Here is a 14,500-nt window from a genome sequence, read left to right as displayed (position 1 = left end):
CATGCTAGGTTTGGCCACCTGTCCTCCACAGGCTAATTAAAGAATCCGCTAATGGTGAGAAGCGGAAAGGGAAGATGTCCTCAATGTGGCTACACTGGGAAAATGAACAAATAAAGTGGTCCTCCCCTCCGAGCCATCTTTGAGCTTATTTATATTTTATGTGAACACTTGTGTGTGTTGGTGTAGTCATGCCCACACATGTGTGGGGACCTGTGGAGGCCAGGAAGCGTGAGTCTGTGCAGTTGGAGTGATGGGTGGTTGTGAGCTGGCTGAGTTCTGTGCTGGCAGCCAAACTCTAGTCCTCTGGAAGAGCTGTAACACTCTTGACTACTAGGCCACGTCTCCCACCCTGACGGTCAGGTTTAAATAAAGAGGGAAGAGGATGTGTAACTGAGAAGTCCTGGTCTGGGTGCGAGATGACATCCCACCCACCGCTGACTCAGCCTTAGCTCGGCTCCCATCTTTCCTGCAAGCAGCCTGGTAAATCGTGAGAACCATCCAAAACCTCTCCCCCAGAAACAAATTTCTTTTATGGCTGACACCAGGCTTGGACCTCTTTTTTCTCCTCAAATGAAACTCATGGGGAAATTCCATTTTCTTGGGGTTCAATGTTGCAGTAGGCTTATAACCAAAATAAATGGCACACGTACTTCTCTTTAGAACTGTGATTCTCAACCCCCCCCCAATGCTGTGACCCTTGAATACAGTTACTCATGTTGTGGTGACCCCCATCCATAAAATTATTTTGTTGCTACTTTATAATTATAACTTTGCTATTGTTATGAATCATAATGTAAATATCTGATATGCAGAATATGCAAGCCTGTGAAAGGGGGTCATGACCCACAGGTTGAGAACCGCTGCTTTAGGCTAGCCTTGCTCTAGCTAAGACGGGTTCTCATCTTCCCAGACCAGGTTCAAATACACACAGTCAGGAGCAAGGCCAAATTGTACATTTCTACTCAGCACTAGGTCATGTGATGGACGAGTGGTTGAGGGTCACCTGTGTCTCCCTGGCACAGCGATGACGGCTCTGCTTGCCTTAGCCATTTCTCATTTTATGAGGCTCAACTTGGGAAGGACTTTCCCATAGTCATAGAGCTAGTAAATAGTGCCTATCCAAAAAGGGCAAAGGGCTTGATTGTCATGATATCTACTGTTGGAATGTTGAAAGCAATTGTTTCCATTTCCTTCCTCAACCTCTGCAGTAACAACTCACAAATACCTGGGATTGAAATCTTTGCATTTTAAAAATGTATTCATGTTAAAATTATACCAAGCATTTGAAAACATTTTGGCATAATGGTGAAAAGAAATACTGTTCCAATATCTCAGCTGTAATTGTGCCAGTTGTTTCTTGATATAATATACCAATTATTTATTAATATCTTGACTGTCTCTCATTAATTAATCTGAAAGATTCCTTAAATTCTAGGCTGTTTTGATAATTTAAATAGTTAAATGTTGTATCAATAGTTTTAAATGAAATCTGGCTCAATTTTATCTAGTAATGTCGAAATGTTTGTTTGTTTTTTGGCTTTTGTTGCGGTTGGGAAAAATAAGAATAAGTCAGAGTCTCATCTAGCTTAAGCTGGCCTTGAACTCATTGTGTAGTGGAGGGTGACCTTGAACTCCAAGTCTTACTGCTTCCACGGCCTGAGTGGTGGTATCACAGGCATTTACCACCACGCCTAGCTCACATTGCTGAGTTTTTGATAATATCTTCTTCCTGTCCTTTGATCAAGCTTGCAAATACCTGTCTTTGTCCCGAGCCAGGCTAATGAAATGTCCCTTGTCTTCCTCTTAGGAGACATGGCAGCTTTGCACTGGGGATGTAGGTAGGAGTTTTGGTATTCTTAGGAGAGCTACCTACTGGGTACCACTAGTAGGTGTTTGTTAAGCTAGACGTGTCAAAGATAATGCCTTTGTTAAACCTTAAGTTTGGTCTGTATTGTATTTCTGTACTGGTCTGTATGTTATTTCTTAAGGGGAGTCATATTTTAGCTGGTAGATGGTCATCAGAGCTACACATGACAAAAAGGGAAGAAAAAAGGAAGGAGGGAAGGAAGGAAAGGAAGGAAGGAGGGAAGGAAGAAAGGAAAGGAAGGAGGGAAGGAAGGAAGGAAGGAGGGAAGGAAGGAAGGAAAGGAAGGAAGGAGGAAAGGAAGGAAGGAAGGAGGGGAGGAAGGAAGGAAAGGAAGGAAGGAAGGAGGGGGGAAGGAAGGAAGGAGGGAAGGAAGGAAGGAAGGAGGGAAGGAAGGAGTTTCTGAGTCACACTGATTTGAGGAAATAAGTGGAAGCTTATACTGTGATGGTTTGTGTCACTCTGAGATCTAGAAGAAAAAAAAAGAGCTCATTTCTAAAGATGTCAATCAATAGAATGCTTGATGTATGGGAAATTAAGCAGCCTGTTACAAACCTTCTAAATCGCCTGCCTGTCAGTGCTCGATTGTTGTACTTGAGGCTTGTGCCTGCGATACAACCATTAGCCTCCTCAGACAGTTTAAACATTGTTTGTTTTACTTGGGTTCTGTTTCCACACTTATAAATTATAAAACACACACCTAGTATTTTCCCAGCTAAGTCACTGAGGCAATTTGTCTAGATGATGCAATAAAATCCGATCTAATTCTCATGAAAGCCTTACTACTCACAGAAAAGATGATCCCACTGCTTGTCCAGGCAATTTCCAGGGCTTTCTCCCTTCCCAAGAGCCTCTTCAGTGCTGCTCTGTCTCTTATGATTCCCGCCTCTCTCAGATTCCTTTGAGAAAGTGCCCGATGGCCCTAAATCTACAATTCTTTGCAGGTATTTCAGGTATTTCATCTCCCATATATGTAAATATTGGCGAACCTGGGGATCCTTGCTCTGCCCCTTTGCTTTTGTAGTTTCTTCTTGTGGTGAATAAGAAACATTTAAAGACTAGGTTTCAGCCGAGGTATCAGGTCCTTGACAGACAGACAGGTTTGGTTTATTGCTTCTAGTTCTCAAAATGCCCAATAGTTACTGTCTGTTCAGGAGAGCCCTGCTGGGCTGAAGGAGTGTGGGGGTGTTCCCAGAGTCCTGTGCCCAGCTCAGGGCTTTTATGAATCATAACAGAAACAGCCATCCAGCAGTCCTATGAATCACTAAAGTGAAAATTACATATCTTTGACGTGTTTAGTACGGCTGTATTACAGCAAGTGTCTTTACACACTAGGCGTATGGACTCTGCTTGTTAATTTGATGGGACTGTGTCAGTCAGCATTTTGATACTGTAACAAAGCCCTTTGGTAATCACCTTATAAAGAGAAAAGGTTTACTTCGGTTCAGGGTTTCGGAGATCTCAGTTTGAGTCCACCCCATCCGTCTGAGTGAAGACTTACATTGTATAACAGACATGTGGCTGAATGAATCTATCTTCCGTCCTGCAAGGAAGTATGGAAAGAAATGAAATGTCCTGGGTCTCACAGTTGCTTTCCAGGACATGCCTCCAGTGACCTTAGACCCTCTCACCAGACCCCATCTGTAAATTTCCCACCACCTGCCGACAGTACCAACCTCGAAACCAAGACCTCAGCACATGATCCTTGGAAGAACTTTCCAGAAGCAACAGTAGCATGTAGAAGGATGCGGAATTCCCTCAGAAAGATTTCCCGGCATCATATAGTAACTGTTGTGACTCTGAAGAGTGGCCATCTCAGGATGAGACTGTCAGCTTTGGTCCCAGGGGCGGCTCCTGCCAGACCAATATGCATTTCTGCCCATTGTCCGTTTTCCTCTCACGGTAATCTCACCAGAGTAAAGCAGATACGGCATGCACACACACACACACAAAAAAGCATGCCATTAACCAGTGGTTTTGGCCAATAACTGTTAAGAATTGCAAAAGAAAGAGCACACAAAAAGATTTTGCTTGTCCTAATGGAGAAGTTTTATTTTCATGTTTTGTTTCCTAGTGGCTGCAAAAGAACAGGTTCGTGTTTGCAGGAGGGTGAATGTTTGTAAAGGGCGCAGAGCAGGCAGCAGCTTAAGAAGAGCATATGGTGTGCAGTGTGCCAAGTGGGGAGCAGGCTGAGAAGACACCGCTTTCCATAGCTGCCAAGGTGCTCAGGAATGCCTTGGAAGTGCTGCTGGCCGCTCTCCCGGAGACTCTGCCCCTGAACTCTCTCCCTCAGCTCGCTGACTTCCCCGCCCCCAGAAGCTTTTCATCTTCACAGTTTGCAGGGTCTCTCATCAAAGGAGACACATCTGGCAGTCTTAGCAATACTGGCTGAGGGAGCAGGAGTTGGGTGTTTGACTCTTCAGAGAGGAGGTGAACCTCTAAAGGACAGCTTGAAAAACATGCAGCCTTCATGGCTCTGGGGCCCCACTAACCAGGAGGAGTTGCAGTTTGGTCTTAAACCACTCAGCAGCTGCGAATCAGTTAGGGCTTGCAGCCAACATGGAGTTACTTAGATTGCAAACTGAAAGCCAGTTGAATCGCAAGCGAGAATGTAAGTGACATTTACATAAAAGTTGTGTGTCAGTATGTACATGTGTTCTCTGCTTCCCATGTGGGTGGTGGGTTGCAATGTTTAGCATGCTTTGTACTGGAAATTATAGTAAAAACATTTGAAGACTATTAAACTTGTAGCATAGGCCTCTGGGGCATGCAGCCAAGAACGCTGAGCTCCCCTCATCTCTGTCAGCCACTCCCGGGGTTCTGGGCTGAATGCACCCAGTTCCGTTTCTTTGGATCTCTGTTGTGACACTTATTGAGGCCAACTGTGGACAGCACTAGGCCCAGGCATGTGCAGGTGGCCTCTCCCTCCCTGCCTCCTCCCCTCTGAATACACATAACCATCTCCTATGCTGGGCTGGGCTGCACCCATGTTTTCTTCCGGCCTGAAAACCTGTATTGAGGGTCCCTGGAGGCCTCCTAGCTACCATGTTGACATCTGTCTTTCTTTCCTCCTCTTGCCTCCCGCTCGTCCTCATCTTCCTCAGCAGCGTCTCTCTGTTGCAAACAGTTGGCGTCTGGGACTCTTCTCTTTGCACAAGCCAGATAAATTTACCACATTTCCGCATCTGTTATGAAGCAGAAGTGTAGTCAGCCCTCTGTAGACTTTTCCACTTCCCCAGAGTCAAAGTATTTGAAAATATCTGTCAAGACTTTGTACCAATACTGAGCGTATAGATTTTTTTTTTTATGTCATTAGTCCCAAAGCTGCAGCAGATTACACTTAATTACACATTATGTTAGGTGTTACAAGTCATCTAGAGCTGATGTGAAACACACACAGGGCTTGCACAGGCTCTCTGCAGATAATCTGTCATTTGTCTAAGGCTTGGAGCATCCTGGGCCCTAAGCATGAGCTAGAACGGACCGTGTGGGCAGTACCTGGCCTCAGTATTGCATGGCTGTTTTGTCGTAATGTTTGAGGGGCTGGTGCAGCTCAGAGATGGCCCACCCTTTAGATTCTGGGCTGTAGCAGCACAGAAATTGACAGTGAGTTTTGAGGAAATGTCCATAGGATCAGAGAGAAGAATTTTATGTTCCTTTCATTGAATAAAAACGAATCCACCGTTTATATTTTGTGTGTCTTCATTCCATTTTCTAGCATCTTATGTTTATGCCATTTTACATAAATTTGGCTGAAATGCACGGAATTTAAAAAAAAAAAGAAGTTTTTGCATTGTAGATAGCTTGAAAACCTGCTACTATAGTGAACACAGTTGTTGCTACCAGTTGTCTCTAAGAGTCTTCAGCCCAGATGGCCCCACCTACCTGAGTCAGGGTGTGTGACAACAACAGAACCTTAAACGTGTTTGTGAGGGCCACCCTCCCCCCACCTAAATTCACAAAATTGAATGCAAGCTTGTAGAGAAAAAAAAAAAAAAGGAAGGCACAGTGGCTGATGGGTAGGGGTGACCAATAATCTGTGGCTTTTGCTGAAATAAGGTTTGGAAGGTGGATTTTGTAATGGCTGCTTTTCTGTCAGCCTAAGTAGCACAGGCTCTGTAGCCAAGAACGCCCCCTCTTTTGTCACTTCAATGGTCTCTGTACCGACGGGTGAGACGTCTCAGCTTCATTTTGTGTGTAGCGTTCCTCCACACCAATGCAAATTTTAATGATGGGGTAGAGAGGACTAAGCAATCCTGCGCAGTTATTTCTGCTGCCACAAACAATGACGGAACATAGTCTAATCAAGACCATTTGCCAATGGATATGATTTAGCTAAATTTAATTCACTCAACGATTCAAGACTGGGAGCACTGCATAGTCTCAGAACAGAGTTGTCTTTCTTTGGGGAAACCAAGGTACTTATTCCCAAACTCTTAGATGCCTACATCTAAAGACTGACTCGCGTGGAGCGCATTTCACTTGTCTGCAGTGGCACATCTCACACGTACATACCTGTGACTTAAGGGTATTTTGTTATCGGACCACAAACAGAATTCCAGCATTAATTTGAATTATGATTGCCTTTACTCATTTGCCCAGTTGGAGTGCTTTTTTGTGGGGAAAAGGAATTCAATTCAAGGAGCTACAAAGGGAGCCACAGTTACCCTTCGAAAGCACCTCTCCTGTCAGTCAAAATATTGAAGTGGAAGTGAAAATTAAACATTTAGTATACAGGGTTACTTTTAAAAAATAGATATAATAGTCTAGAATTGAATGTTTTAGTTTTTTAAACTTCACTTCAAAGCGTATAGTGATACACTCAAACAATTAACTGACATCTCTTCTCCCTCTTGAGATCCTACTATACACAGCCATGACTTTCCCGCAGGCTTTGGGCTGCTGGACTTTGCTAAGCACAAATGCTCCCCCTGGCTTCTCTAAACTCACTGGCTGTCTGGAGGTACATCACTGTCAGGATACGTCGCTGTGCATGTGAGGTCTCCTTTCGTACTTGAAAGTCCAGTGAAACCCTGATGACCACACTCTGAAAATGAAGATTCCCTTCCCGCAGGATGTACGGCTAACACCACTTGGGTGGCTGTCACTAAAGGACCAAAACCCTTTCTCTTCCCTCGGAGACTTCTTCCTGCCATCTTGGAGGTGTGAGCAGGGTCTCCTTCCTCCGCCGGCATCCTGCCTTCTTGAATGTGTGGGAAAGAGGCAGTAGGCTCTATAGTCCCTTTCTCTGTTCTTAAGTCTCCAGGACAGATGAACCAAGTGAGAGGGATGTCTCCTGAAGCCATCAAGTGTGGCCTTGTTCCTCCTGTGGCTTCTCTGCAGGGCTGTCAGCTTAATCCAGCAGAGACTGTGTACTACTACAATTTTGCCTCTAGTTGAGAAACTTGCCCCTACCCAGAGGTGTGTGTGTGTGTGTGTGTGTGTGTGTGTGTGTGTGTGTGTGTGTGTGTGTGTGTGTTTTCAGGACACATTGATGTCCTGAAAAAAAAAAGGACAGGAATTGGAGGAGCTACCATATTATGGGTGCCACTACGCAAATCTGTGTTTCAGAAGCACATCTTACAACCAAAGAGACCATATTCTGACTGAAACAGGGACAAAATGGAGAAAGGACTGTAAGACTTGGACTCCCTTGAGTGTAGTAGTCCCTGGTTATGTCAGAGATAGTTCCAAATCCTATGTGACAGTGATTATGGATACGTGGAGTCCTGGACGTTTCCAGCCCTCTGTGCAAGCACTGTGCTGCTTGCGGCAGGCAGCCTGACCATCCAGTCGGCTGTCAAGTGACTGGTGAGTGGGAGGGGCCACCTCCATGGCGAATCACCTGGTGGCCATTCTGGTCTTAAGCACAAAGGAGAAGGACAGCATGGAGATTCTACGGGCTGAGTTTAGAGTGCTGGCTTTGCTTGTTGTTGTCGTAAAGAGTTTCACACGTGAGTACTTTGTACCATTTCTGCCTCACTTTCCCTCACTCCCTCTCATGTCCCACCACTCCCTTTCGATTCATTCATGACCTTTTCTTCCTTAATTATTGTTACATACACACCACACACAAAGACACACATCACACGCACACACACCCCATACGTACACACCCATCTCCATACACTACACATACTGTGTACACACTCATCCTCACATACATAACACATACAGCATACACACTCACCATCCACAACACAGTCATACACACAACACATACACACACATAACACCACACCACACCCCCCCAACATGCACCATACATACATACATATCACCTATATACCATACACACTTTCCTGCCTACAGCATTCACACTTATCCCACAAACCATAAACATCACATACACCACTGCCACAGACATACATAGACCACATATACCATACACATGCACACACACACACACACACACACACACACACACACACACACACACACACACACCACATATATGGTGCTCATATTTTTCCTTTTCTTTGCTTTCTCTTTGGAAATGCCAGCTTGTTCTGTTGCCCAGGCTGATCTGCTGCCACCACAGGCAGGTGCCACCACTTCCTATTTCAAGTCTCTTCTAAATCACACTTGAGTTTCCTCTGTGGTTTAAACTGTATTCCAAACACAGTCCTTCCCTGGTAGGCATGGGACCCATCCTTGAAATGTGTTCTCATTTAAAGTTAGGCGCTGTCATCCCCTTTCAGGCTTTTGATGGGATTTGTGTTATTTGTGCCTGTTCGGGTAGATACGGGACATTGGAGTGGTTGGCTGCAAACCTGGAGACTCTTTTACTCATCCTAAGGGGTGATAAGAGGCTTCTAGAACTGAGACCCTATTCCAGCTTGCACTGGTACTAAAGCTAGTTGACAGTACTAACTGTCAGCATTCATACCGTCATGTGATTCCTTAAGAGCAGTTATAATGTAGTATTAATATATTTATCATGTAATAGAGTATTTATTATAATATAATTGAATTTATATTATAAACACACATATATAACATGACTATATATTATATAAAATAATGTTATTAGAATATAATAAAGCATAACAATATAAGCTGTCCATGCTCATATTTTTAATATGGTCCTTACAATATTCTGCTAAAGATAGTCTTCTTGTTTGGCTGTATGAATCACAGCATATGGACGTCTTTCTTGGTGTCATTTGTTTATAGATTGCTCTACTGCATTAAAGTGTGAAACGGCTAGTGTCGCCCTATGCAACCCTTGAAGAGAATGAGGTTGTTTGTGTCTAGCTTGCCCAGTGCAATAGCTACATGTGCCTTGGATGCCTGAAAAGTGGGTGGTGTCACTGAGGAGCCAAGAGTCTTTAAAAGTGTGAGGTTCTAATTGACTTGATTATAGATAGCTCCAGGCAGCTAGTGGCTAACAAACCGACATGATTCTAAATGTTCTAGTACAAGCTTGTCCTACGGTAGGCTTATTGCAGTAATGTCCAGGGTGCCTTTCGTCACTGACCCCGTTAGTGTGTTAGGGCTTCGCAGAGACAGAAGATAACAAACCAAAAGGGTGGGGGTGGGGGGAAACTGAAGTTTTAAGCACGTCAGGTGTGGCGGCATACACTCATAATCCCAGCACCCACGAGGCTGTGTGACATAGAAGGACACAGCCTCTCTCAAAAAGACAACGGGGACTCCTTTTAAGCTTAAGCGAGACATGTGTGATTGCTTTGCCAGTTCACATAATGGTAGTGGCTTTTCAGAGGGCACTGGGGGGGGGGGCGCGGGGAGGGAAACTGCTGCTTTGGGTTGTAACCCTCTGCTTTCGTTTCCACAGGCTCCTTCATGCTGGTGAACACATCGGGGAAGCTGCAGGGCCAGAGAGCCCACCTGCTCTTACCTCAGCTTAAGGAGAACGACACACACTGCATTGATTTCCACTACTTTGTGTCCAGCAAGAGCCACTCCGCTCCTGGGCTGTTCAACGTCTACGTGAAGGTGAATAGTGGACCGCTGGGGAGTCCCATCTGGAATCTGTCCGGAGACCCGACCCGCACGTGGCACCGGGCGGAGCTGGCCATCAGCACCTTCTGGCCCAACTTTTACCAGGTACACTTCACGCTTACAGCACCTTCTGATTTCTGCAAGTATACGGTGCTTTTGTGTTAGTGTCATCAGAGAATGTGCACGTGTACGAACCTTTCAATGCCACAGTGACTGCGGCCCAGAGTATCTTCTAGAGTGCGTCTGTAGGAGTGACACCAAAAGTAAATCAGGCTCGTTTACCCCGGATTATACTGTTTTAAGGAAAAAGCAGTGACCCGTGTTATGGTCTGGAGAGATGGCTCAGCAGTGAAGACTGCTTTTGCAGAAGGCTGGAACCAGCCCTGCCCAGCCTTTACCCCAGTTCCAGAGGGTCTGACACAGTCTTGTAACTTCCTTGAGTACCAGGCACTCTTGCGGTGCACATACGTACATGCAGACAAAGCACCCAGACACACAGATACCCTAAAAGAAAATAATTTATAGAAGACTGTTTAGTGATATATTTAAACTTTCGTTGGCCAGTTAATAAAACAGGCATAAAGCAATATATTTAACTCTGTTTTATATTAAAAATATCTAAGAAAGACCAAATATGTTATAAAAACAAATGCATAAAATGTGGCGTCTCCATAGCTAATGAGATAACAAGTGATTTTTTTTCCTTTTTGCATTATCAGATTGTAACTTTTCTCCATTTGCATATACTGGTTTTACTTATAAAAATTAGGGGTTTTTTTTCCCTCCAAGATGGAACATATCCTAATTAATGGACACTCTGTTTTAATATAACTATACTAGTGACTGGTCAGCAATGGAATTTCACAATGTGGCCTTTGGGACAAAGTCTCCTCCCCTCTGTGTTTAACAGCAAGCAAAGGCAGTGGGCTGTCTGGGCGAGGGTCCATGTGCTCCCAGGCTGGGCAGCTAACAGCCCTGTGTGCTAAAGCATGATTGTGGACCTGCCTTTTCTCAGGCACGTTTCCTCTTTTTTGTGGAGCAGACTGTAGGCTCATCCCCAGCCCAGGCCGATGGGACGTTCTGCGCAGGAGCAGTGCGTGTCCCTCCGTGCCCATCTTTGTCCTCATCTCCTTCACGTGAGCCTGAGCTCTGCTCTTCAAAATCTTTGCGTGAGCTCTAAGACCTTTCAAAGCAACTCGGTATGATGTATGACGTTGACTACAATCAAGATTAGAGTTTCTGTTTTGCCTTTTTTTTTATACTTTGCTAAAGAGCCTTGCATATCCAATGACTGGCTTAAGCTATGATCAATCTTAGGATACCATGCTTATCAAAGGGTCACTCAACCACATTGTAATAGGGTGGTTCTATTTATTAGGCTAGTGCCATTTTTTTCATTAATTTTTTCATTTATTCTTCTCTGATGCAATACACCCCTGCCACACTTCCTTTCTTTCCCTCAGATCCATGCTTCCTCCATGTCTCTTCAGAAAAGGGCAGCCTCCCAGGGACAAGGAAGGGGAAATGGAATAGATTTGGTTGGTGAACTGGGCATGATTGGGGCTGAGAATAGGAGCTATTGTCATTTTCGGCACCTTCTTATTTTCTTGAACAACTAACTCCTGCTACAATACTCTGCCTTCCCAGTGGTGGACACCATCCAGAGGCCAAAGCCCTCCCGGCTCCCTCTCCCTCACATTATTGAACAGTGCGTGATTTAACCAACTAAGGCCAGAAGACGAGTCTCATAGCTTTGGGGTTTCTGCAGGCCACTGCTTTGCTGCTGCCACAGTCTCCTGAGCCACAGCAACAATACCATCGACTGGGCGGCTTAAACACAGACACTGACTTCTCACATTGGCAGTGTGGGAAGGCTAAGGTCAGGCACCTCTTCTCCCATGAGGCACCATCCTCATGACCAGATCCCTTTTCAAAGGCCCCACCTTCTGATGACAGGGCCTTGGAAATTAGTGTTTTACGGTCATTGGGGGTGGCACGGTAATGGTGGTCAGTGCATAGCATTGATTGCTTCATGAAGAATCACGGCATGCTTTGAGCAGTACTTTAATGCGGTAACTTTTAGCATCTCAAAGGCATGTGGGGCTAGCACCCCCTCATATTTCCCCCTTTTCTGCCTAGGGGTAGAAAACATCCGAAGTCAATGCCCTAGTAACAGCACACACACTATTTAATAGATAGTATATCCAGGACAATACAGGAGAACTCAGCTAGGGACATAAGTAAACACAGACATATCAGCCTCAAACCCACCGCTGAGACTTGAGTTATCTTGTCTACCTGCAAGGAGAGAGACGGCTGCTTTAACAGAGACGGAATAAAGGGAAACCACGGCCCAGCATAACCTCCATCCCATCTCCTCATCCACAGCCTCATCCAAAGTGGAGGTGATCAGTTTCATAAGAGGCAGGACGATGCCCACTGGGTACCCCCAGAGCTAGGGCTTCCCTGGTGCAGACCAGCACACAGGAGGGATGGTGGTTGTCTCTTAATGCTTTTACAAGTATGAGTCATGGTGTGTGGGGGTGGGGGGTCCTCTGCTTTGGATGAGAAAGTCCATGTAGTTTTCTCTATAGAATCATCCACTGGGCTAAAGATATGAACCTGATTTGTGATGATTAATAGTTATAATTTCAAAATACTGAAGAAGCTGTGGTATTATGCACGCATAAGATACTTTCTTGGGGAACCCAGTGCAAGGGAACCAATAGCCAAAGGATGTGTTCTCGGGGTACAAAGCTGTTGTTTGGGGCAGGAAAGCTGAAGACAAGAGTCCTTACAGGAGACTGCACTCTTGAGAGCCCCTGTCAAGGGGACAGGTAGCCACTCTTCCCTCAACACGCATCTGAATTCCAGCGGGATCACAAGAAGTAATGTATATGTAATTGTAGTATTAAGGTATACTCACATTAACAGTTTCTTGGATAGTTTTGACACCTGTAAATGGAGATTGTTGCTTGTCTGTGCACTCCTTTTGTGGTGCAGTTGAGTGGACCCCGGATCTGGGGCATGCTAGCCACGAACTCTCCCAGTGAGCTACATCCCCATCTCACAGCAAACGTGAGTTTAGACAGATAAATGGACTCTTCATAAGGATCTCCCGTTAATACCGCGATGAGTAGTGCCAATGGGAAGTTAAAGAGCACACACTTTGGGAGGCCGATTGGCTGTTGGCATCACCCCTGCTAACTTACAAGGCTCAACAAGAGATTGTGGCCTAAGTATAATGACCGTGCAGGGTGGAAATGGAAGTAAAGAGGCATTTGGGGTATATGAGCTTCTCAGTGAGTGGTGAGAGCTTCTGGAGCCACATGGATGCTCTCAGGAGACAGTGAGGAGGCAGAGTGGGTGGTGCCTCACCTGCTCAGGGCTTCCCAAGTGCGGCTCCTGGAGTCAAAGGATGTTAAGTGACATATGGGACCCAGAAAAAAAAATCCCTTTTTCAGACATTAGGTAAAACACAGGAATCCTCCCTCCTTCCTCCCTCCCTCCCTCCCCCTCCCTTCTCCCTCCCTCCGTCTCTCTGTCTCGCTCTGTCTGTCTCTCTCTCTGTCTGTCTGTCTGTCTGTCTGTCTGTCTCTGTCTGTCTCTCTCTCTCTCTCTCTCTCTCTCTGTGTGTGTGTGTGTATGTGTGTGTGTGTACCCAGAGGTCTTGACAAACACAGTTTTCTACTGAGCCATCCTTCTGCCCCCGTGTTTTTTTTTCCCCTAAGAATGTTCCTGAACCAGTGTTCTGCAGGAGTCCAAGGCGAGCCTTCATCCCATTGAATTCTGCCCTATCCAGGGCACTGGACTCCATAGTGATGGGCCATTCCTTAGGACACACGTGGGAACGGCACTAGGCCCATTAGATTCCATTTTTCCCTTTAGCGCCAGGTCTGTCAAGGGTGCCCATTTCTCACTTCGAGTTGGCTGTAAAATACAAGAGTTGCCTTTGATCCTGGCCAACTCTAGACCCCTGCGCCTCCAAGCTCTGGCTAAGCCTCACCGGTCCTCTTGGGCACGGCTTGCTGTTCACTGTCCTCCTCTAATGTGGCCTTCGGTGCAGTTACCGAGTTTTGAAACACGTTTTCTCAGGGTTAAGCCTTCCCCTGCAGCAGTCATTCTGTGTAGCTCCTGCTATTTATGGGAGAGCAGTCTGCAGGTACACTCGCAATGGTAACCTGCACAGAATATGGCTAATTGCAGGTTAATTATGGCTCCTTAAAACACAAATTGTCAAGTATTTGGTGATTAACACGTATTTAATTCTGTAATTAATGTTTGGCCTAATTGTTGCTCCTCAAAGCTGCCCTGCTGGGGCTCAGGAGCTGTGTGGAAGTGCAGGCTACTCCCTGCCTGGGGGCACCTGTGTTCTGGGGATGCAGACATTGACTTCTTGCCTTCTGAAGACTATTCTGCTCTCACATCCAGCTCCTTTGCCTCATTGTCCTGATAAAAAGGAAACCATTCTCCCTTTGATTCCGCCCCCTCCGCCCTCTCTTCCCCCACATGTTTCAGACGCCCCAGCAGCCCTGGTGCCAATCGATTTCTCCGAGTTCTCTCTGATCATGCGCATGGCCCCTGAGCCACCAGAATCTGACTCTCGCTGCTGAAGCGGGTGATTCTGACTTCAGTGGAGGCCAAAGGCTGATGCTCCATGTAAGCTTTGTA

The 14,500-nt window shown here is 45.6% G+C and overlaps 1 protein-coding gene across 7 annotated transcripts in view; it reads left to right on the top strand.

Moving 5' to 3' along the window:
* Window positions 1-14,500, top strand: part of PTPRM (protein tyrosine phosphatase receptor type M) — a 687,660-nt gene that overhangs the window by 259,913 nt on the left and 413,247 nt on the right. For all 7 annotated transcript variants that reach the window (XM_084778137.1, XM_084778138.1, XM_084778136.1 and 4 more), the window contains exon 3: window positions 9,663-9,934. In XM_084778137.1, coding sequence (XP_084634263.1) covers window positions 9,663-9,934 — 272 coding nt within the window. The remainder of the gene's footprint in view (window positions 1-9,662; window positions 9,935-14,500) is intronic.

The sequence above is a fragment of the Acomys minous genome (genome assembly GCF_964271855.1).
Source record: "Acomys minous genome assembly, chromosome: 4".
Lineage (NCBI taxonomy): Eukaryota > Metazoa > Chordata > Mammalia > Rodentia > Muridae > Acomys > Acomys minous.
Note: the sequence above shows the minus strand (reverse complement) of the source record. Positions and strands in the feature narration are given on the sequence as shown.